Below are 25,348 nucleotides of genomic sequence, written 5' to 3' on the forward strand. Positions count from 1 at the left end.
ACTCATAATGTTATACCTCAATTTTTTTCCCTGAGAAGTCATGGATGATATTAGTGGAAAAGAGTCCTGTTCCTCTGCGACCAGTACCTGTCCAAAGAGGTGCCCTACAGCAGAGACAGGACAGTTTGAATAACCGTAAGCCAAAGGTGTCAACAGATGAGCGACAGAATATTTTACTATTTAGCCCACTAATTAAGCTCCTCAGCTAATTCAGCTAGCTGATTAAGCTAACGTTTAGCTACCTACATAACCTTACCAGCTCGTCACATAAGTTAAGTGAATAAGGAAGAGTAGTGGCCCTTCACAACTACATTTTATTAGCTAAGTGAATTTATTATGCATAGACGTTGCTAGCTTTTCTTGTCTGAAATTTATTTACCAGTCTATTGCAATAATATGGCAAGAGTAAGTCGAGCTAGCAATTTAAATTTTCAATTGAGCTATGTACTGAATCAAGAATTAATTCTAAATTGAGAATTGACTGACTTAATTCATATAATTCCCAGTGATTCCCATGTATATAGTATACAATAATGGCAGTAGCTCTACTGTGAGCTACTGCCATTATTGTAATTTTGGTAATGTCTACTTTTTAGGCTCAACCTCTGACCTAGCCCCTACTGCAACAGTGCTTCTTAACAAGGAAAAACAGGAATTTGACTAACAGAGAAGCGCCAAAAGAAGAGAATTGAAGAACTGGAACGAGAGAGATTTTCTCCATGGACAGTTGTCATCCCTTGCAGGTTAGTTTTATGGGCATTATCACCAATTTTACCTTAATTTTGTCTTGCTTTGTTTAGCATTTCTGTTTCTTATATTGCCTTCTGGGTACCCTGTTTCTGCTTTGCCTTTTCTGTCAAAGCACTTTGTAAACTCTGTTTTTTAAGGTGCTGTATAAATAGTTATATTATTATTATCATTGTAATATCCATGACCTGGTGGGATTTGAAAATATCCTAGCCTCACTATTTAGTACATTGGCCACTGCCATGATGTATTTACTGTAGATGTGTGTGTATGTAAGTATAATAATTGTTATTGAGTTAAATAAGTGCACATATAAAATCACATCTTCATATGTATTTTTTAGTGCAACCGAAAGAAGTCTAAAAAGAAGCACCTCAAGGGAGCCAAGAAATCTAAGAAAGAGCGCAAAAAGTTTCGGCAGCATGGTAAGCAATAGTTTAAGCTAATTGTAAGTGGAGAGTCTATGCACTGATAAATGTCACACAAAAAGCAGCATTCTCTGGTCAAGATTTAAAGTTAGGTTTTCATTTCATTTGCCACCAACATTCGGTGTAGAGTGATAAATGGAAGAAGGATATGCTAGTGCTTTGGAACATAATTTGATTTGTGGCCACACAAAAATACTAGCTATGTTAGCAGCACCAGAAATACTAACCATGAGATTTTGGATCTTGCTTAATAACCACAGCATGGATTTAGAAAGCATGTAAATCAGGAATACCCTAGGTACGCTAGAAATGGATGATTACCCTCAAATGACAATTAAAGATCAGTTTAAATGTGCTTCAAGAGAAAGTTTGTCACATGTGACAAGTTTGAGGACCCAGGTTAAATTCTCTTTAATGTTAATGGCAGAGACTAGGCAGGAGGAAATGATAGGACAGTGTAATAAACAAAAAAACAGCATTACAGTCCCCCCCTGTGTGAAAAGAAACAGATGATGATAACAGATGATATGGTCACTTATATTTTTCAACTACCATTACAGCTGGAAAATGTTAAACATTGTAGAACAGATATTTGTGAGAATTGTCCATAAAGTTGAAGTACAATTATCTAGTATGGTATTCTTTACAGTGATACATTTTTAAGATTTGTCTAATTTTGTTTTATTCCCTCCCTAGTACAAACACCAAGTGAGATTGAACAGCGGTACAAATCCATTGCCAAAACATTGCCAAAAGTGAAGACTATGACCAGGGCATTGACAGGAACACCATGGTGTCCACCTCACCAATGGAGAGCTAGCTATTGCAGATCCCAAGGCATATCAGGAGCTACTCTCCAGCAGGCCCATTGGTGAGACATTACTGGCCTTTGCTAAGCGGTGTGAGGCTGCAATTCAAGGAGATGTAGAAGTGAAAGAGAAAATAGAAAGTATGAAAGCTGAGGGTACACTGCTCCCCATTGTGAGAGGCAGGCCTGTCTGAGGGCCTGCTTGGTTATAAATATATTTTGGGTTGTTTGTTCAAGTTCAAGTGAAAAATGCCTTAAAGTGGTGAGTGATGAAATATCAGACCATCATGCATATAAATGTCAATTGTTGATTTCTAGTTTACCTAAAAGAGCCACTAGATGGTGGTTAAATTTAACGTTGTTACAAAATCAAAATTTCTGTGAACATTTTGAACTGGAACTAGCAGAATTTTTAAAGATTAACAGACAGTCAGGTGATGACGCTCGGTATCTCTGGGACTCTTTATAAGGCTTTGTAAGAAATAACAAAATTTCATATTCTTCTAGATTTAACAAAGAGCAGCTTTGAAGAATACACGAATTAGAGACTTCATTATCTGACCTAGAACAATCTCAGCAAATAAATTATTCTAAATGAATAGTCCTTAGCTAAAATAAAAATGAGCTTAATTTATTACTAACACTGAGAGCAGTATTTGTCATTGATAAAACTAGACTTAATCATTACTTATGGCAATCACCCTAGTCATCTTTTAGCAAATAAATTAAAAACCAATTTGTAAATATAACAACTATTACATCAGAAACTGGGACCACATTAACTAACCATAAGTTGATTAATAAAAGATTTTGTAACTTCTATAGATGTTACGGACAGAACAACCGGAGACAATGGTAAGGAGACTGAGAGAGTTTATTGCAACACAGAAGTAATATAGAAAGGTATTGATACTGTCCTTGTTTCACTGCTGTTGGAAGAGTGTGGGCACTGGGGCGACACACTCAGGAGCCTGGAGACACACAGGAGCCGGAGGTTAGAGCGACACACTCAGGAGACTGGAGACAGACGGGAGCCGGGAACTGGAGCGACACACTCAGGAGACTGGAGACAGACGGGAGCCGGGAACTGGAGCGACACACTCAGGAGACTGGAGACAGACGGGAGTCGGGGTTCGGGGTTCCAAGTGGTAGTTTTTCTCAACGTTGCGTTGTAGGTAAGTCCGTGTAACATCCGTAGGAAGACTGCAATGCTCTGTCCTTCGTATGAACGAGACCGGACCCTGACTGAGGTGAGGAGCTGGATTATATAGGGAGTAGAGTGGCTGATTATGTGCAGGTGTGCGATGGATGACAGGTGCTGGGAATTAATACTCAGGTGAGGAGGTGCGGTGTGGCTGTGATGTGGTGGAGAGAACATGACAGACTGTGACAATAGACAGCTCTATACTTAAGATAACAATTCCTCAGCATCAGATAGGGACGATTATCTTGAGAAACTAAATCTGGCTTCATTATCAATGGAGGAAGCTTCTTTATTAGGGGCCCCTTTATCTCTTGATGAACTTAAACAATCTTTTGCAAAAATGAATAAGGGTAAGTAGCCTGGAAGTGATGACATTCATCCGGAAGTCTATTTAAAATTTTAGGACCACTACTGTTCGAGCTGTTTATTACAGCTATTCAGAAAGGATCTTTTGGTAGAGATGTAAATACGGCGGTCATAACACAACTTTTTTCATTTATTGAAAAGCACTTATCAGCTGACAATTTACGTCATTTATTACATATTCTTGATGCTTCGGATAATCTGGCATTATCAGCTATATTGTCAGTTGATGCTGAAAAGGCCTTCGAACCAGCTTCAGTGGCCTTTCTTAGGGTAACATACCAGCTAGAGGTAAAATTTTATTGACATGGTAAAAACCATTTATGCAAACCCAGCCAGTGTAGTTACGGGAAACATTCGTTCTCCTCCCTCGTCAAGGAGATCCAATCTCATCAATGTTGTTTATTTTATCACTGGAGCCATTGGCACAGTCCATTTGGTTATCTACAAGTATTGCACCGATAAAAATAAAATCTACTAAGAATTATATCGTTATTTGTTGATGATGTTCTTTTGTTTTTCTCTGATATAAAGCACTCTCTTCCATATATAAACTGAACTAAATCGTCTTGCTTACCCTTGAACCCTGTAAGTAAAGACAAATGCGTAAATGTTAATATCCCACTTGTCGCTCATTTTAAATACTTAGGAATAAATTATTTCCATCTTTAGATAAAACTATCTCTAAGAACTATAGCAGAACTCTTAACATGATCAAACTTGGTTTGGTAAGATGGTATAATATATATATTGTCATCCAAGTCCTTTTTTTACATTCTGCTATACGGTCTGCAGATATTTTGAGTGACAGACAAACTATTACTCATCCAATAATGGATTTAATTAGGAAATTATCAGGATAAAAGAAAGGACATGTCTCCTTAATTAATAATACTTTCTTAGAGCATACACAGACTTCATTAGCGATAACAACAATATGGCATAAAGACTGCTCTGAATCATCTATAGACTGGGCCAGAGTTTGGAGGAATGTCTCTTGTTCCTCACAAAATCCAAATCATAAACTGAACAAACCTGAATTTCATATATCAAACGTATTTGACACCAAAGCAGCGTTTTATGATGAACATAACTACGTCTCCAGACTGTACATTATGTGATTTGAGCCAAGTGTTCACCATTAACATTTACACACTGAGATCGATCTGATAGATAGGATTTAAACCATCTTAGTGTGATTCCTTTAATGCTAATTAAATGATCCAGTCTCTGTAATAGGATGTGATGGTCAATGGTGTCAAATGTAGCATTCAGAAATAAGAAAACAAGTACAGAGACAAGTGCATTGTCTGATGCAATTTTTACCAGTGCTGTCTCTGTGCTGTGATGCACTCTAAATCTAAATTTATTTATATAAATAAATAAATAAATAAATTAGATATAGGTCTATAGTTGCCTGAAACCCCTGGATCAAGAGAGGGCTTTTTAAGAAGCGGTTTAATTACAGCTATTTTAAAAGACTGTGGGACATAGCCTGTTAATAACGACAGATTGATCATATCCAGTAAAGAAGTGCCAACTAAGGGTAAAACTTCTTTAAATAGCCTAGTTGGAATGGGGTCTAAGAGACAGGTTGATGCAATTGTTGAAGTTAGTTGAAGAAGGTCGATAGGAGCAAAGCAGTCAAAATATAGGTTTTACAGTTGTTCTAAGGTTCCTGTGTTTGAAGATAAATCAGTACTGTTTGAGGGCAGGATGTGATGAATTTTCTGTCTAATGGTTAAAATTTTATCATTAAAGAAGCTCATGAAGTCGTTACTACTGAGGGCTATAGGAATACATGGCTCAATAGAGCTGTGATTCTCTGTCAGCCTGGCTACAGTGCTGAAAAGAAACCTGGGGTTGTTTTTATATTTACTCTATTAATGATGAGTAGTAGGCTGGTAGTAGAAGGTTCCTATATGTTTTAATACTATTGTACCAGACTAAACGAGATTCTTCCAGGTTGTTGGAATGCCATTTCCATTCAAGTTTTCTTTTTTTCAAGTTTGCTTTAATTTGCGGGTTTGGGGGTTATACCATGGAGCTAACCTTCTTATGCTGAAATTAGCATAGGAGTCCTCTGTTATATTGAGCCATAGCACCAAATTAAATGCCGGTGGAATCGCTTCCTTAAATTTAGCTACAGCACTATCAGATAGACATCTAGAGTAAGAGTTTTTGTCTAATGGTGTGTAGTCCAGTAATAGGAGTTCAAAAGTTATTAAATAATGGTTGGATAATGAAGGATTCTGTGGAAAGACTATTAAATATTCAATTTCAATGTCATATCCCAGAACAAGGTCAAGGGTGTGGCTAAAACAGTGAGTGGGTTTATGTACACTGACAGAAGCCAATCAAATCTAATAATGTTGTAGTTTAAGATTTTGTCACTTCCTGTTTTATTTTGTAGTATTCTCCTTCCCTTGTGTGTCTTGTGGTTTTACTTCCTGTCTTTGTTTGCTTTCCCTCCAGTTTTGATTGTTGGCCCTTCCTTGATTGTTTGCACCTGTGTTTCGTTGTCTCACCTCCCCTAGGGTATTTAGTCTAGGTCTCTTTCTTTGTTCAGTGTCGGATCATTGTGATTCCTGTCTGGTGTTGTTCCTGTCTTGTGTGTGTTGCTGTTTGGTGCACTTTTGGTTGTACCTGGTTCCCGTGCCCAATGTCCTGGCTTTCTTACTCTCTTGGACCGTGTCTGTAGTTTGGATTTAGAACTTTGCCTGCTCCCTATTGGACTGTTTAGCCTCACTGGACTCACTTCCCTATTTCCACCACTGCCAGCCGGTAACCCATTTTCCTGTTACCTGTCTGCCTACCGATCTGTCTGCCTGTACCTGCATGTAAACCACATCACTCCCAATAAATACTGTAGCCATCCGGCTACTTCACCCTCAGACCGCTTACTGGTCATCTGCATTTGGGTCCACATACCACTACACAGCACACGACAGAATGATCCAATCATGGACCCAGCAGAGCTGTCCGAGGAAGCGGACCAGGTGGTCCATGATCTGATGTGCCTAAGGGACATATGGGGGGAAATACGCAAGGAGTCCCACAGAGAGGCAATCAGATGTTGGGTAGAAACAAGACTTTTGACATTGCCTGGGCTGAGGGAGGCCATCTTTGTGTGGCTCACGGACTGCCTTCGTATCCAGACACCCCAGCCTGCAACCCTACCTGCTACTCCTCAGCCGGTTTTCCAGCCAGACTCCCTGCCTGCTAGCCCTTTGTTAGTCAGGCTTGGTTACCTGAGCCTGAAATCTGCCTGTCCCAAACCGGTCCCAGTCCCGAACCCATACCTAGGCACCTGCCTGGCTCTCTGTGGTCCTCGCAGCCATCGGACTGCACCCCATCCTGCCAGTCATCATTCTGCACCCCGGCTTGCCAGCCATCAGCCTACACCCCAGCCTGCCAACCATCAGCCTGCACCCCAGCCTGCTGGCCCCCAGTTCATATCCCTACATACATACCTCCTACGTGCTAGTCTCCAGTCAGCATCTCAGCCTGCAAGCCAGGGGGCACCTCAGTCTGTTGCTGTCTTGGCGCCTTCTGGGAAAACCCCAAGGAGGAAGCGTGGCTCCCCCATCTGCTCGCCTGCTCCGCTGCCCAGCTGCTCACCTGCTCCGCTGCTGCCTCTAGTCCCTGCATCGCAGCAGCCATCACTCCCTGCAGCCCCCAGTTCCTGGACGCCCTGCTGGATCGCAGCAGCCCCCAGTTCCTGGACGCCCTGCTGGATCGCAGCAGCCCCCATTTCCTGGACTCTTTGCTGGATAGCAGCAGCCCCCAGTTCCTGCACTCTTTGCTGGATCGCAGCAGCTCCCAGTTCCTGGGTGCCCTGCTAGATCGCAGCGGTCTCCTGGAGTCCCTGCTGAATCGCAGTCACCTCCTTTCCCGGCTGGATCGCAGCAGCACCAACCCCTTGCCGCCGCTGGACTGCAGTCGCCTCCTTTCCCGGCTGGATCGCAGCAGCACCAATCCCTTGCCCCCGCTGGATCACAATCGCCTCCTTTCCCGGTTGGAACGCAGCAGCACCAACCCCTTGCCGCCACTGCATCGCAGCACCAATCCCTCGTCGCCGCTGGATCGCAGCCGCCTCCTGCCCCGATTGGATGGCAACAGCACCAATCCCTCGTAACCGCTGGATCACAGCCGCCTCCTGCCCTGGTTGGATGGCAGCAGCAGCCATCCCTAGTTGCAGATGGTTCCCAGACATAACTGGTTCTGTCAGCTCCTCTACCAGTCTCTCCATCGCCGACTTCCTGTCTTGCTGTCCCGCCGCCGGCTTCCTGTCCTGTGACCTTCCGCCTGTGCCACCGGCATTCCGACAGGCCTCCAGATGGTTTTGATCTTCTTTGCAGACCTAATGAGATCAGCTCCGCACCTGTCCAGCCCCTGGGCCGTCCGTCCAAGGTCCTCAGCTCTACACCTGTCCAGCCCCCTATTATTGTAAAATTTCTCTCTCTCTCTCTCTCTCTCTCTCTCTCTCTCTCTCTCTCTCTCTCTCTCTACCGAACCGGCAGTGGCGGATGGCCGCCCACCCTGAGTCTGTTTCTGCCTGAGGTTTCCTTGCCACTGTCGCCAAGTGCTTGCTCATGGTGGGATTTGTTGGGTCTCTATAAATAATATTATAAAGAGTATGGTCTAGACCTGCTCTATAGGAAAAGTGCAATGAGATAACTTCTGTTATGAATTGGCGCTATATAAATAAAATGTAATTGAATTCAGACAGACAGACAGAGAGTGAGAGACAGAAAGACAAATAGAGTGAGAGACAGACATGAAAACAAAGACAAACAAACAAGCAGGGAGTAATAGTTAGAGAGACAGACAGACAGGGAGGGAGGGTGAAAGACAGACAGACAGAAAGAAACAGAGATATACAGTAGAAGGAGGTAGATTTGAATTCTGATTTAAACCTGACACACCTCAAGATTTGAATTTATTAACAATTTTTAATTTAAAGATGTGGAATATTTTAAGGTCTGTTGAATAGCTGACACTAAACTGCAATGCTGGCTTAAAAAGTTGTATAGTACTAATAATGTATGAAAGATGTGGAACATCATAAGGTTTGAGCAGCATGCCACGTTTGAATGGAGGTCTTCATCTTGGGCTTTTATTTTGAAAATCTGAAATTACACTCTGTGTGTGTTTCTGTGTGTGAGACAGAGGTAGATTTGAATTGTGAATTAGGATTTTTTGCAAGTTAGCAAGTTTGCAATTGCACTACTGCCATTTAGAGTGACAGAAGGTGGTTGTTTCAACCATTTACAGTTTATCTACTCAGTTTTTTGCTATCTTTTTAAATAGACTTTCTGCAGTCTTAATCAATTTGAAACTGACTCAGGTTAGTGGAAAACTGAGGCATGTCTTGTACAGACTACCATAGTTATTGTGACATTAACTATAAAGATCACCATCACACAAATTTGTAATCTTACTTGTGTGTTGAGTTTTTTTCCTAAACAAAAATATGTTGATATATATCATCAAATCAAAAATACCCCCATGGTAGCTGCAGAAGTAACAGTGGTTGGGAATCACTGGCTTACAGGACCAAAGGTAGAAAATAGCTGAATCACACCATAAATGCCATTAAACTGAACATTTTGATATTTGAATGGTTTCTGTAGCTAAATGGATCCAGGAGTAGCAGAAATGGAGTTTATTGAAGAGAGAGAGACAGACAGACAGAAAAACAGACAGAGAGTGAGTGACAGACAGACAGGAAGTGTGAGAGATGGACAGAGAGAGACAGAAAGAGACAGAAGGACAGAGACATAGAGAAAGAGATGAGAGAAACAGTCAGACTGAGAGGGACAGAAGGTGTGTTGGTGGGTGTGTGTGTGGCAAACTGCACTAATTAGCTCATCGGTTGCCATGGTGATGGTATCTGCTGTGTGCGACTCCAGGCTGAGAGAGTTTATTTCATAGACATTTTAACTGAGGTGTACCTGTCAAAGTCCTGCTTCTAGCTCAAAAGACTGTAACTCTTATCGCCAATGTAAAAATAGCATAAGAGAGAAAAGAACCTGCTTGCTGAGGCTGTGTTATATTTGTGTGTGTAGTGTCAAAAATGTGGGAATGAGAGCAGATTAGAAATGTCCCTTTTTTTTCTGCCTCCCTCCTTAAAAGGCTGGTCTCAGTTAATACGGCAGTTGGCTGGCACTGCTGTCACTTTAAAGCTGACTGTGGCAACTGTGTGAGTTTGTTTGACTCCATAGTCTGCGACCGGCAAACGTTTTCCTACGTTTTGATGTATAAATTATGTAGAGTGAAAGAGTGAAAATGTGTAAGTTGAAGAGAAGATTTTGAGAAAATTTGACAGATCATCTGCACTCTGACAGTTGCTATGCTTATACAATGCTTACACTCAATAAAAATAAAGATTTTTTTTTGTAGAAAACATGTTGTGAATGCACACCCAATACATTTTCGTAGAAGAACATACCCAATAAAGATTACAATTCACACTAATTAAGCCAATTAATTAAAAAACTGAATGCTTTAAACTACAATGAAAGATCCATATTGTTGAGCCTTGACTAGCCTCACCATGTGTGAGGGACAAAAGACAGGCCTACCAGGAAAAGCCAAAGCCTTCACTAAGAGGCTTGACTTAGAAACAAAGAACAGACAATAGGAAGGCGCCAAGCCGTCACAACCGTTAACCGTTGCTTAATCTCAGTTGAATCTAAACAACGCATCTAAGCTGCACGTTATTTTGAGGACAAATAGAGCATCCTCCGGTTTTAGCTCTATTCTTTTGTTTAAGATTTACGGGTCTGCCTGCCATTTGGTTTTGTGCGTGACGACCACCCATGTGGCCGCCCTTGCAGCCCAGCATAATTATTAATCTATATACATTATTTTTTTATTTATATAGTGCCAATTCATAACAGACGTTATCTCATTGCACTTTTCCTATAGAGCAGGTCTAGACTGTAAAGAAAAAACTTCCTTTAAGAGGCAGAAACCTTGGACAGAACCAGACTCAATGGTGTCATGTTAGAAAGCGGAGAGAGAGAGAGGTATAGAGAGCGGTTTAGAAAGAGAGAGGTTTTGGGGGAGGGAGGGCTGGTGGAGAGGAAGGCACAATGCAAATACCACAGAAGGAGAGGAGAGAAACGACAAAGCACAGAACTACTGGAGAGAGAAGATGTCAAGTTAGTAACATGCAAAAATGGGATAAAAATGCATACAGATGGAGAGGCAGAGAAGGGGAGAGTAAAGAGATGCATCATGAGAAGTCTCAGCCTAGTCTAAGCCTATAGCAGCATAGCTAAGGGATGGTTCAAGGCTCACCCAAGCCAACCCTAACTATAAGCTTTATCAAAGAGGAAAGTCTTATGCCTACTCTTAAATATGGAAATGGTGTCTGCCTCCTGAACCCACATTGGAATGTGATTCCACAGGAGAGGAGCTTGATAACTGAAGGCTCTGGCTCCCATTCTACTTTTGGAGACTTTAGGAGCGACAAGTAACCCTGCATTCTGGGAGCGCAGTATTCTTGTCGAGTAATAAGGTATTACGAGATCTTTAAGATACGATGGTGCCTGATTATTAAGAGCTTTGTAGGTGAGGAGAAGGATTTTAAATTCTATTCTGGATTTTACAGGGAGCCAGTGCAGAGTAGCTAATGTTGGAGAAATAAGATCTCTTTTCCTAGTTCTTGTCAGTATACGTGCCGCAGCATTCTGGATCAACTGAAGAGTCTTATTCAAGAAGCCGGATAATAAGGAATTGCAGTAGTCCAACCTAGAAGTAACAAATGCATGCATTCATTTTACAGCATCATTTTGAGACAGGATGTGCCTGATTTTTGCAATGTTACATAGGTAAAAAGGGAGTCCTTGAAGTTTGTTTCATGTTTGAGTTAAAGAATAAATCCTGATCAAAGATAACTCTGAGGTTCCTTACGGTGCTGCTGGAAGCCAGGGCAATGCCATCTAGAGTAACTATATCTTAAGATAATGTGTCTCGGAGGTGTTTGGGACCAAGTACAATAACTTCAGTTTTGTCTGAGTTTAACATCAGAAAGTTCCAGGTCATCCAGGTCTTTATGTCCTTAAGGCATGCTTGAAGTTTAGTTAACTGGTTAGTTTCACCTGGCTTGATTGATAAATATAATTGGGTATCATCTTCATAACAATGAAAGTTTGTGGAGTGTTTCCTAATAATATTGCATAGAAGAAGCATATATAAGGTGAAAAGAATCAGTCCAAGCACAGAACCTTGTGGAACTCCGTGACTAACTTTGGCGTGCACGGAGGACTCACCGTTAACATGTACAAACTGAGATCAATCTGATAGATAGGATTTAAACCAGCTTAGTGCGGCTCCTTTAATGCCAATTACATGTTCCAGTCTCTGTAATAGGATGTGATGGTCAATGGTGTCGAACGCAGCACTAAGATCTAACAAGACAATTACAGAGACAAGTCCATTGTCTGATGCAATTTAAAGGTCATTTGTAATTTTCACTAGTGCTGTCTCTGTGCTATGATGCACTCTAAATCCTGACTGAAAACTCCTAAACTATTGTTATTTAGAAAGTCACACAACTGATTGGCGACTGCTTTCTCAAGGATCTTAGAAAGAAAGGGAAGGTTAGATATAATCTATAGTTGGCTAAAACCCCTGGATCAAGAGTGGGCTTTTTAAGAAGCGGTTTAATTACAGCTACTTTAAAGGATTGTGGTACATAGCCTGTTAATAAAGACAGATTGATCATATCCAGTAAAGAGGTGCTAACTAAGGGTAAAACATCTTTAAGCAGCCTAGTTGGAATGGGGTCTAAGAGACAGGTTGATGGCTTAGATGAATTAATAGTCGAAGTCAGCAGAAGAAGGTTGACAGGAGCAAAGCAGCCAAAACACACATCAGGCTCTACAACTGTTTCCAAGGTTCCTGTGTTTGAAGACAAGTCAGCACCGGTTAAAGGCAGGACTTGATGAGTTTTTTCTCTAATAGTTAAAATTTTATCATTAAAGAAGTCCATGAAGTTGTTACTACTGAGAGCTATAGGAATAAATGATTCGATAGAGCTATGATTCTCTGTCAGCCTGGCTACAGTGCTGAAAAGAAACCTGGGGTTGTTTTTATTTTCCTCTATTAATGATGAGTAGTAAGCTGCTCTGGCATTACGGAGGGCTTTCCTATATGTTTTAAGACTATCTTGCCAGACTACGCAGTACGAAGGCTATCATTTTCAACGTCCACATGAATATTGAAATCACCTACAATAATTACTTTATCTGTTTTAAGGACTAACTGAGAATTCAGATATAAATTCATAATAAGGACCAGGAGTCCCGGAGTGTATAGTGTGCACTATAACAAATAGAATTGGCTGTCGTGTTTTCCAGGTTGGGTGTGAAAGATCCAGAACAAGGCTTTCGAATGAGTTATAATTTAGTTTAGGTTTAGGGTTGATTAATAGGCTTGAGTCGAAGATGGCTGCAACTCCACCTCCTTGGCCGGTGCCTCGAGGAATGTGAGTATTAATATGACTGGGCGGAGTGGATTCATTTAGGCTAACATATTCTTCATGACCCAGCCAGGTTTCTGTAAGACAAAATAAGTCTGATCTGATGTGTAAGAGTCCACATTTGATTCTCCTATTTTGTTGTGCTATTTCAATGTTTTTGTTTAGGTTTTTATGTACAGCTCCTCTTCTGTTAACTTTTGGTTTTATTAATTTAAGTGGTCGGGGGGCATACACCGTCACTAAGGAGTTTTGGGTGGGTAACTGCTCTGGAAGCGCAGAGAAGTGTGTAGGACTGCAGCTCTTCCTCCTGGTCTCAACTCTGAGTTGTTATGGTTTTGGTCCACTAATAAACTCGCTCAGATTTCTATCTATGAGAGCTGCTCCATCCAAAGTGGGTTGAATGCCGTCTCTCCTAATAAGACCGGGTCTTCTCCAAAAAGTCTGCCAATTATCTACTAAGCCCACATCGTTTGCTGGACACCACCTCGACAGCCAGCAGCGGAATGAAGACATGCGGCTAAACATGTCATCACTGGTCAGGTTTGGCAGGGGCCCAGAGAAAACTACGGAGTCCGACATTGTCTTTTCATATGTACACACCAACTCAACATTAACTTTAATGACCTCCGATTGGCGTAATCGTGAGTCGTTACCGCCGACGTGAATAACAATCTTATTGTATTTACGTTTATCCTTAGCCAGCAGTTCTAAATAGGATTCAACGTCGCCTGCTCTGGCCCCAGGAATACATTTGACTATGGTCGCTGGTGTCACTAACTTCATGTTTCTCAAAATGGAGCTACCAATAATCAGAGTTGGTTTTTCAGTGGGTGTGTCGCTGAGTGGGGAGAATTTGTTAGAAACGTGAACAGGTTGGTGGTGAAGCGTGGACTTTTGCTTAGGGCCATGCTTCCTTCAGACAGTCACCCAGCCTCCCTGGTTTCCTGGCTGCTCGAGAGCTGTTGGGAGACGGCTAACAGGAGCTACCTCTGGGGGCTGGCTAACTACAGCTAATGGTTGCATTCCCATGGTGGGGAACCGCATTTCCAATTCACTAAGCCTTGCCTCCAATGCTACAAATAAACTACATTTATTACATGTTCCATTATCACTAAAGGAGGCAGAAGAATAGCTAAACATTTAACACACCGAACAAGAGAGAGCAGGAGAGTGAGAGGGAGAGAGAGAAGCCATTGCTAGCTGCTAAGCTAAAGAATGGTAGCTAGCAAAAATGAAGACCGTGTAAACTGTGGGATTAGCGAGAAAGTTGTTAAAAAAAGGAGAGAGCTATGAGTGCTTGAGCAGAACCAGTGTACGTTTAAATTTATAGCAGATAGTTAGTCACTATAACGAAGAATCGAACAAAATTAACTGTGATGAGCTAGAGCAGCAGAAATACACTACTAGTAACACCGATGACCAGAAATGACACAATACGCCCACATCAGCACATCCAAATAAATGTAATCATTTTGATAATATTAATATATTCATAAATATCTTTGATATTTCTGCTAATAACCAAATCTGCCCTACCTGAATCCCAACACCAACCACCATAACTATTTGTTAGTAGATGACCACAATCCATCTGTAATATAGACAGACAGACTTATTGCTACTGTGGGGGTATTATCCTTGCTAAGCCCTTATCAAAACATACACCTCTTAGATGTAGTGCCTACAAGCACAGTAAAATTGTAAAACTGCGTTTGGTGTGATTCAATAAAATAACAGTGAGAAAAGTGTTTTTTTTTCTGCATCAAAAAATTTGTTTAAGACATGAAATGTAATAACAATGTGAAAATAAAAATCACTGTAGATTTATAATGTAGTTTACATGTTTTCTAATGGGATGCAGTAATCTAGTTAAAGATGGCAGTAATTCAGTGTTAGCAGAGATGTGACACATATGCTATATACTGTATATATATATAGGCTTTAAACTAACTCCAATGTTAACCCTCCTGTGGCTCTATAAGACGCTTTGAGCATCAGTCCCATTGGAGTACTAAGGCCCCCCCGTGTCTGGAAGTATTTTCCCCTCTGTCAAATCCCATGTTAAGTTTTTCTTTTTGTGATATTCTATCCTTTTTATGATATTTCTCAACACAAAAACACAAAAGTCTCCTTGATAATTCAACAGTATGATAGGTTAATGTTATGGCCATCAGTTTTAATAATTTCTCCTTCGATTCTGAGAAATCAAGGATAGTGGAAAGCATTACCCATGATCCTCAGATCCTGTTGCTACGGAGAAGAAGACAGTCCGCTTTGCATTTCCCGTCACAAAACGGTAATTTATTTGAAACTGATTAAGATTTTGTGTGCACCTAGTGGCGTTTGAATTTGGATAGTTGTGATTGCGGCCAGTTGGTGGCAATTTGTAATGGAATGAAGCCCACTCACAGCAGACAACCCAAAACAGTAGTCGAATGCGCCAAGTCCACCCACAACACAATGTCCTTCCCTAACCCTAACATGCCTCTGCACTAAATTGCATCAAATATTATACCATGGCCACATAAACAGAATGAAGATATAGTTGAATGTGCTATGTCATGCTGTCAGATACAGTATTCAACAAAACTGAGTACACCCCTGTGTAATATCGCTAAAATGTTAAATGATTTTATCATCTTACAATAACTGTAGTATTTTTAGGGTGGAGTGTAGGGTATTTGATCTTATTTGTAAATAAAAACAAACCGGTTAGATAAACTAAATTGAAAAGACAGGCCTCAAAGTACAACCTCAATTCAACAAAAGTGAGTACACCTGTGACCACTGAAACAAAAATGATTACACCTGTGACTTCCAATTAAGACGAATTGCCTTAACAAGGTTATAAAAGAACCGGTGAATACCACAACTGAAAAATTAAGCTGCTGTTTTTAGATTTGAAGGCAAAGTTGTAGACTTTATAAAATCATCTAGCAAAATAGTTAATTAGCCATTTTAAAAGGCAAAAGCAAAGGGAAAAGGGAATGATAAGCTTTGACACAGGAGTACACCAATGTCAGCTTTTGCACAGAAACACCACTCTTAAGAACTTCGACTCGCATTTTGTCAGTCAAACCACTGCCTTTTTTAGCTGCTTCATTTTACACTGTTTCCTACATTGACACTCTCTGCTCTAGTGTTGAATGCATTGAAATTGGCTAAACTAATTTTGAACCAATCACTGGTAGAACCTCCTCTACTGTCCAGTATTATTAACTCTTATCAACTCTTCATCTCTTTAACAGCGCTGTCACCATTTGGCAGGAGAAACACTCTGTGCTGCACTAGGATTTCATAACAACTATAAGAACTAATACCAGGACATAGTTTTAATTTTCCTGACTGTCTGGAAATCTGATATTTTCACATCACAGATGATGAACAACAGCATTAAAACACAAGTCTGGTAATTTGAGGCTATTTGCACAGTTGTGGGAGCCTAAAAAACATTAGACAACCAGCTATACACATTCTATAACATTCATTCTATCATGTTACAACTTTGATTTGCAACAATGGTGAAGACTCTCATAAATTAGTCATGGTTCAAAAGTAAATATAGCAGTCCATCAAAATAAATCATGGTTTTATCGTAATGTGATGATTGACCCTACCTCTTTGGACACATTCCAGTTTTAGGTTTTTCTTTCATTTACACCTGTTGACAGCATCAATACTTGGTTTTGATGCCAACTATTTTATTATAGAAAAGCAATGACTTAAATCATGTGGATATGTGTATGTAATGATGTTGCTGAGCACGGATTCAATGTCTTTATTACTCAGCAGCTAAGTAAGGCTTTTGGCAAATGGCAGAATTGTTACTTCATAGTATTGATAATGCTCGATGGGGCTCACCCTTTCTGCATTTTTATGAACTCTTTAGAGTGGAATGTTTGGAGCAATTTACCAGTCTTTGTTCCATGTGGAGCAAAATCTATGGCTTTATGACCCTGCTGACCCTGTCCTACTTTGACCATAAACAACATGGACAGAGCAAACTGAATGAAATTGCAAAGTGGGTGCCAAATTTCTGACTGCAGACTAATTTATCGTTAACCAACACAAACCATCTTCTCCCTGAGATCGCAACAGTTTTTGTTGTTGTGTCATACACAGTCTAATTCCCAACTAAAGATTCCAATTAAATTCCAATTCCAATTAATTACCAATTAAAGATACCAGCATTGAATTAGAAAAGGGATTTATTTGGTGACAAGAAGTGTTTTTTAACTTTAAGCTCCCTCATCTCAGGGCTAAGGTGCTGTGTTTTTCTTTCAGCCTTAAGAGCTGCTGCCTTTTCAAGGTACTTATGGTATTCTTCTGCTCTTCCCCTAATGAGGACCAATTTGGCTTAGTATCACACTTTCAGTGTGCCAAAGTCTTTACAGAAAGTAGATTTGAATGTGGACAAGAGAACTGAGAGAGGCAAAAGTACTGGTGAAAGGGAGCAGTGTAATCTACTTGCCAAAGTCTATGACGAACTGGCTAGAGAAGGCATGTAAGACGTGTAACTTCAATTTTCAACACAGTAATATAGAAAGAACAGCTATAACATAAAATATGTAGTGCAATAAGACTCTTGAACAGGCATACTTTTTAATCAATTAATTGATCATATCTGAAATGCAGTAAAAAACTATTTTCCTCAAGCCCAAATATTATCCCTAATAAAGTGAACCCTAATTTTAAAAGGTTTACTATATGCTGCTATACACCTGACAGTTAAAAGAAATATTCTATCACGCTTGTTTTGCAGAAAATCCCGGCAAAAAAGATTGTAAGCTGAAAGGTCACATGTGGGAAGTTTGGTGTTTGGGGTACTCAGATCAGAGGGTGCTTTTAGAAAGCTTTTAGAATTTCAAGACCAGTTCTAAAAAAAGAAGCAAACATTAAGGTACAGGTAAGGTAAGACACATAATATAATGTCATACTGTATATTCAATGCTGATTCGGGGGGCGGGGGTCGCAATTTATCTGTAATGTTATCTGTAATGTAGCCTTAAATGAACCTTACTTCCAAACCAGTGGCCTCAGCAACTGCTGGTATTCATGGAGAGCCAACATCTGTCATTCCTTCTTTGTTCCTCTGTTATAACTGTTCTCTCTAGTTGTGGAATAATCAAGAAAGCAAATCAGTAATGAAAAATACAATGGTGAAGGGAACTGCAAATTTTATGGTTATATATATATATATATATACCTTAAGGTTCCATTCCTAAAGCAGACAAATTTTACTTGTAATTCTCTTCATTTTGGCGTCTTACATAATAATCACTTATGATAGATTATTTTAAATGCATGAAAATGCATTACATGTTACCTACATCTAACAATGAAACGTTATGATGAATGCATCAGTATGTACTTCACAACACATACAGTGATAATTTATGATACTGCATACCACAACTGCTTTCATTGTTTTCACCTGTGTCAGTTGGTTCCACCTGTGTCTCGTTGTCTCCCCTACCTGAGTGTATTTAGTCTGTGTTCTTCCTTTGTTTTGTGTCAGATCGTTGTACTCTGTGCCCTGCGTTTGTTCCCCTGTTCTGTGTTTTTCCAGTGCCTCTGTGCTCCTTGGATTTTTATGGATTATTCATTGTTTGGATTTATCTGGTTAGAAATATTTCTTGGTTGGATTTTACCTGGACTTCTCAGCCGCTCTTGTTGAGTTGTGTTGTTTTGCCATTTTAGTAAGTAATAAACTCATCTTGTGTCCTTCAACCTGCCTGACTAGAGTCCTGCATTTGGGTCCTCTTTTGAACTGAACTTGACAGTACGATGTGACCATAAAATGGACCCAGCAGACACCATGTCAGACGAACATTTTGAACTAATTAGTGACCTGGAGTGCCTTGGGGATATGTGGCGGTCGGGGATTACCATAGAGAGGCAATCTGCGCCCTGGCCCATGGGAAATTGTCCTCTCGGCCTTGGCTAAGATACTTTCTCTGTGCCCCCAAGCCTCAGCCCCAGGCCCTCAGTCCTCCACCAACCAGCCATTAGCCTGCACTCCGGCCTGCTAGCCAGCCAGCTAGCATCCAGCCTGCACCTCAGCCCATTCCTGTCTTGGAGGCACCTTCTGGAAAACCTGCTCCCTGAACTCTTTTTGCTGCAGCAGTCACACAATCCCCCTGAGCTGCAGCTGCTCCCTGAACTCTCTGTGCTGCGACAGCTCCCTGAACTGCAGAATCACAGCAGCCATCTCCTGCTCCGGTTAGGAGCCATCTGATTTTCCTGACAACCATAGAGCTTACCTCTTTGTGCAATTGGGCCTAAAACATAGAAAATAGAGATACCTAGCATAAGTGCTTCTGTTTTTGCTGCACACATATTTGAGGGATGCTAATCTTTTTATTAAACACATAAACACACTACCTAGTATACACCTTCGTCTGAAAGATATCAGCTGGTGCCTTTTTTGTTTGTTGTACTGATGTACTTTGTTTTTTAATAAACTTTATTTAGTATGTCACTCTTGGATGTAGGGATGTCAAACGGGTGACACAACCATAACAGACATCTGTTCCATCAGTGTTGCTGTGTACAGAGACGACTCATACATAGAAGTATAAGAGTTAAAATACTAAAACTAAATTAACCTGAGTCAGTTCAATTATATGGACATAGACAATTTAGAATACAATAAAGGAGAGTTAGCAGCTAGTGCTGATAGTGAGGATGATCTTTGATGACATCACTGCATAAAACAGAGGCCATAATTGTAACTAACTAATACTAACTAATAACTGTACCATAATTGTTTATTTTAATGACAAAATAATGTCAAATTTAACTACATCAAAATAATTATTTAAACAGAATTTTAGTACAGTTACCTGTCATGTATTGCGCTTCCTCTGTGATCTGGGCCCATATTTATCAAGCTTCTCAAAGTGCCATTTTAGTCTTATGTGCTGAGAATTGATGAAATTTACTCCTACTTTCAAACTTAAGTATAAATGCAAGTTATCAAATTTCTTAAAGATAAGAATCACTCTTACTCTCCCAGTAAGGGCTTGTGATGGCACTGTGGAGTCAGAGACATGCACAAATATTTCAGGAGAGGAAGAATGTTTTTGAATTGTTTGACAACGCGCAGTTAATCAAACGGTATCATGTAGACAGAGCAGGCATCATCTTTGTCAGCGAGTTGGTGAGGGACGTCATCTCACCACTGACATTACGCAGCAATGTGTTTTCAGCTGAATTGAAGGTGGTGATGACGCTTTGTTTCCTTGCCACAGGAAAAATGCAGCAATGCCATGCTGATGATTTGGGGCTATCACAACCATCAATAAGCCGAACTATCATGGAAACAATTATGGCACTTTCAGCTCCACACATTGTCACGCGTTTCATCGACTTCCCAACAACACTCCGAGTAATCCAACAGAAGCAAACACAATTCATGCAAATAGCCAGCTTCCCAGGAGTAATAGGCGTAATTGATGGCACTCATATAAAGATCACTGCTACCAGCGTAAACGAGAATGTTTATGTGAACAGGAAGAGGTACCACAGCATCAACACACAAGTTGTGTTTGATGCAGACTACAACATTTTGGATGTGGTACCCAAATGGCCTGGGGTTACCCATGATGTGCGGATATTGAATGAAAGTGGCCTCAAGCAGCTTTTTAAAAGGCACTTTGTGCTGCCTAGGTGTCATCTAATAGGAGATAAAGGATACCATTTACGCCGGTGGCTGCTCATCTCTTTCCATATGCCAGTAACAGAAGCCCAAATCAACAGGTAGGTTATATTTTAAGCTATTTATACACAATTGTTTTTATAGTTTATTAATAGAACATTCTGTCCTAATATAGGCTACAAATAAGGCTTTAATTTCGTATCCCTTCACAGGGCACATCGTATCACAAGAAGTGTGGTGGAGAGAGGAAATGGCCAGTGGAAGCGAAGATTCCACATTCTACACTCCCCTGAAAGAGTGTGCCGCTTTTGCTGAGAATGTTGTACCATTTCTTCTCGCAGTCAGATGGTGACCATGTGCATGAGATGGAGATGTCCCCTTTTTCTGGTCAGTGCTGGTTAATGTTGGGCTGAACTTGCCTTGCCTTTCTTCTGTTGGACAAATTCAGCAAGCAGCAGTGCTTCTTCTTCCCTCCAGTTTGGTTTTCTTTTAGAATCCATGTTGGCTATGATTACATCATAAAATCTAAGCTATACATAGGCAGGTCAGTTAACAGCACACCGGTTTAAAATTTGTAATTAAGAAATGGTGGAAAACGTGTTGGAAACTTTTTTTTATCTTTCACATTTCCAATGTGTATGTCATAATGTATTCTCTTGAAAATTCTTTATTGTCAAATGTGTGTTGAATGTAAACTCCTCTTAGGAATTTCACCATTCAATATGAATTCATCTGAGAATATTCTTAAATAAGGAACTCTATTCAGTGATTGGTCCTTGCCTATGTTGTCATCCAAAATCCTGTTTGCAGCACAGCAAAGTGTTGTGAATCAGCTCTAAGACTGACACTTAAGATTTAGTCCTACACTTCACTTAATAAATTAGGACGCTTGATAACTAACTTTTAAGCGCAGCTTTGAGCCAAGAATTTTTTTACTCTTAAGTAAATTCTTAGCAGTGTTCTTATGAGTAATTCTGAGAAGCTTGATAAATACGGGCCCTGGATTCATTTTGAGCCTCCCTGCAGTGATCCAGCTTACCAATAGATGATAACGGACTACTAAACCAATTAGGAGTAGGGCTATCCTACTTCAAATCTATGCTCCCGATGACAATAAATAACGGCCGATTAATCGGCTGATAACATTTGATATGAGTGCAGTTTGAGCCACAGTAATAAATTATGTGACAGAAACATTGTAACAATAAGCTCAGACTTAACTCCCACTTTCCTTCATAGTGATGCATAAGGTTGTTGGTGTCAGATTTCATCAGCATTGTTCAAACTAAAATAGTGCAAAACCAAACAGTGATAGTTCCAAACAGTGCTTTAGTAACCCGACTTGGCAGATATACAGCAGTTAAACAAATGATCCATTCATGCTACTATGGTTAGGCAGTGACCACCATTGTGTCCATGAAAACAATAGATGGATAACATGTAATTTGAATATGTTCTAACCATGTGAAATCATTATGAAATTAATCAGTATGAAAGCCAAGATCATAGTGTTGAATTCCACTGCCAAACCTCTGAAACAGCAGCCAGGAAAGGGCATCACAAGACCACTTGTCATTATTATTATTCCTATGATTAGCATTCCTATTATTATTACTTTATTAATACTAATATTAATGACTATTACTGTCATTATTTCAGTGACTATCATTCCTATTATTATTACTTTATTAATACTAATATCTAATAAATTCTAGGTGGAATTTGCATTGTGCTTCCCTCAAACCCTCCTCAACCCACCACGCCTGCGGTAGATGGCCACCCATCTGGTTCTGGTTCTGCCCAAGGTTTCTGCCTCTAAAGGGAAGTTTTTCCTTGCCTCTGTCACCAAGTGCTTGCTCATGGTGGTATTTGTTGGGACTCTGTAAATAATATTATAAATAGTACGGTCTAGACCTGCTCTAAAGGAAAAGTGCAATGAGATAACTTATGTTATGAATTGGCACTATATAAATAAAACTGAATTGAATTGAACTTGCTGGGAAATCTGTCCTGACAATACAGACCAGGAGCAATCTGTTAATTGAAATGGGAACAGAAGAGATGAGGTGACACAATGACACCTTCATGAGCTGACTTCCTATCTGTCACTCACTTATGGCTCTTTAGCGGACCCCAGAAGGAGGGGGGAGGGGAGGAGAGACACGGGGTGACTGACATTGTTGTGCAGTTAATCATTTCTTCATTTTGGGCGAATTAAGGCTCAATTAGTTAAGTGACAAAATATTCACCGTCAAATTTGGGGGCTCTAGTTACCACTTACAATTGCATTAACACAGCATTATAATTTAAGTTGATGAGCAGAAGTCAAATGTCCCATTCCTTTTCACATAGACAGTGTTAGGTGACTGACAGTTGTAGCACTTCAAGGCTTGAATGGAAAAGCCTGTCTAGATAAAAACTGAAGGAAAGAGGTCAACTACCACTTCCAAGGAGCATTTTGATAAGAAACATCCAATCACTGAGCTTTAAATTCTGCACTGGTAACAGCGGGCAAAAAGCTAAAGATTACACTTTTTTAGAAAACTGTACGCAATGTGTATCTTAAATCAGTTAACTTTTGAATTCTGGGTCAGTTTTGGATGAATTCAATAACAGTGGTGCTAAGTTTTGTTCACATGATAACCTTTTGAAATTGCTACAGCTCTGAATCGTGCCTCTGTCTGAAGGATTACATTCTCCAGAGCTGCAGAGACTGGATCTGTGGTTGTGAGCCACCTGCTGCCCCTGTATTCCTGCTTGACAACTGCTACTACAGTTGTTGTTATTGGCTCTGTTACTAATACTGACATTATTTTTCCTATAGCTGTCATTCATATTATTACTAATGTATTAATATTAACACTACAATTACTATTCTACTATTTAAAAATAAAAATTCTAGGTGGTATTTGCATTTTTGCATTGTTCTTAGTATTTAGAGCCATCTGCTATGTAAAACCAAACTGCTGGTAAAAACACATGGTTTCTCAAACAAGAAGATGAAATACTGTAATTCAAACTGATGGCCATAAACATCTTTATCTTTAAAAAGAAACTTTGAAATAGGTACATGTCCTCCAAATTAAATGACAAAATATGTAGTTGGCCCATGCTCGCTCTGACAAAAAAAAGTCCAAAAAATTTCATGATGTGAAAACACTGTGGTTAACGTTTGGTTAGGTTTACGGACAAGATTGACTTGCAGAGGTTTAGGGAAAGATCATGCTTTTTGTTAAAATTACTACTTCGTGGTCATGGTTACAGTAATAACCATGTAGGTTAAGGTTAGGGGATGATCATGGTCATGGTTAAAAGAAACCAATGTTGACTGTTGGTAGGAAACGGGAACGTTTCCCGTGTTACTGTCCAAAATTTTGTTGACCCATCCATCCACTCCGACCTCTTCCTTTCCTGAACCACTGGCTTCTCCCACTTTGCAACTGTATAGGGTCAAACAAATATAGTTTATCTTCAAACGCAGCAAATTAGCTGATGCTGATTTTAAAGACTCCAGAAGGACTTTCAGGCAATCATGTTTTTCTACAAAAACTGAAGCCAGGCCAACAAAGAAGCGAAGAAAGATGGGAGCAAGAAAGAAAGTGAACATAAATTGCTAGCAAGGTTTTAAAATAGATTAAATGTAGATGAAACCTAGCTAATTAATGTTCTAATAGTTACAATAGTTTGCTGATAAATGGCCTCAGTACGAAAAACAGCCACAGATAATCAATCAGCAGCAGATCTGTCACCGTCTGCTCTTTTTACTGAGTTTTTGTTATGGACAGATAGGCAGGAGACACCGATATGGAGACCAGCCGACGGTTCAATGGCGTGCTGTGAACCAGCAGATGGATCCGCGGCGTGCTGCAGTTCAGCATACGGTTCTGCAGTGTGCTGCGGTCCAGCAGACGGTTCTGCAGCCTGCTGCAGTTCAGCATACGATTCCGCAGTGTGCTGCGGTCCAGCAGACGGTTCTGCAGCCTGCTGCAGTTCAGCATACGGTTCAGAGGCGTGCTGCGGTCCAACCGGGGTAGGAGGTGGCTGTGATCGAGCGGCGACTAGAGATGGCTGCGACCTAGCAGGTAGTGATGGCTTCGGCGATCCAGCAGGGAGTCTGGGAACCGGGAGCTGCTGCGACCCAGCAGGGAGTGATGGCTGCTGCGATCCAGCAGGGAGTGATGGCTGCTGTGATCCAGCATGGAGTCCAGGAACCGGGAGTTGCTGCGACCCAGCAGGGAGTGATGGCTGCTAAGATCCAGCAGGGAGTGATGCCGCAGGGACTGATGCCGCAGGGAGTGATGCCATGGCGCAGGGACTGGAGGCGGCAGCATAACTGACGAGCAGCTGGGCGGTGGTGCAGGCGAGCAGCTGGGCTGACAGGGAGTCCAGGTACTGGGAGATGCTGCGATCTGGCAGGGAGTCCAGGAACAGGGAGCTGCTGCAATCCAGCAGGGAGTCCTGGGACAGGGAGCTGCTGCGAACCAGCAGGGAGTCCGGGAATAGGGAGCTGCTGCGATCCAGCAGGGAGTGATGGCTGCTGTAATCCAGGAGGGACTGCTGCGATCCAGCAGGGAGTGATGGCTGCTGCGTTCCAGCAGGGTGTGATGATCACCGCGGCGCAGGGACTGGAGGCAACAGCGGAACT

The 25,348-nt window shown here is 40.8% G+C and overlaps 1 protein-coding gene and 1 long non-coding RNA gene across 2 annotated transcripts; both read left to right on the top strand.

Moving 5' to 3' along the window:
* Window positions 1-610: 610 nt before the first annotated feature.
* On the top strand, window positions 611-2,028 carry LOC122874820. Its single transcript, XR_006377690.1, has 3 exons — window positions 611-743; window positions 1,091-1,172; window positions 1,872-2,028. It is a non-coding gene; the product is annotated as an uncharacterized LOC122874820 (long non-coding RNA).
* Window positions 2,029-18,459: 16,431 nt separating this feature from the next.
* On the top strand, window positions 18,460-21,289 carry LOC122874821 (putative nuclease HARBI1). The gene is made up of 2 exons (XM_044193221.1): window positions 18,460-20,804; window positions 20,916-21,289. Exons 1-2 carry the CDS (start codon window positions 20,074-20,076, stop codon window positions 21,016-21,018), a joined length of 834 nt encoding a protein of 277 aa, XP_044049156.1. The 5' UTR covers window positions 18,460-20,073; the 3' UTR covers window positions 21,019-21,289.
* The last annotated feature ends 4,059 nt before the right edge of the window (window positions 21,290-25,348 follow it).

The sequence above is a fragment of the Siniperca chuatsi genome, linkage group LG4, assembly GCF_020085105.1.
Source record: "Siniperca chuatsi isolate FFG_IHB_CAS linkage group LG4, ASM2008510v1, whole genome shotgun sequence".
NCBI classification, from domain to species: Eukaryota; Metazoa; Chordata; class Actinopteri; order Centrarchiformes; family Sinipercidae; genus Siniperca; species Siniperca chuatsi.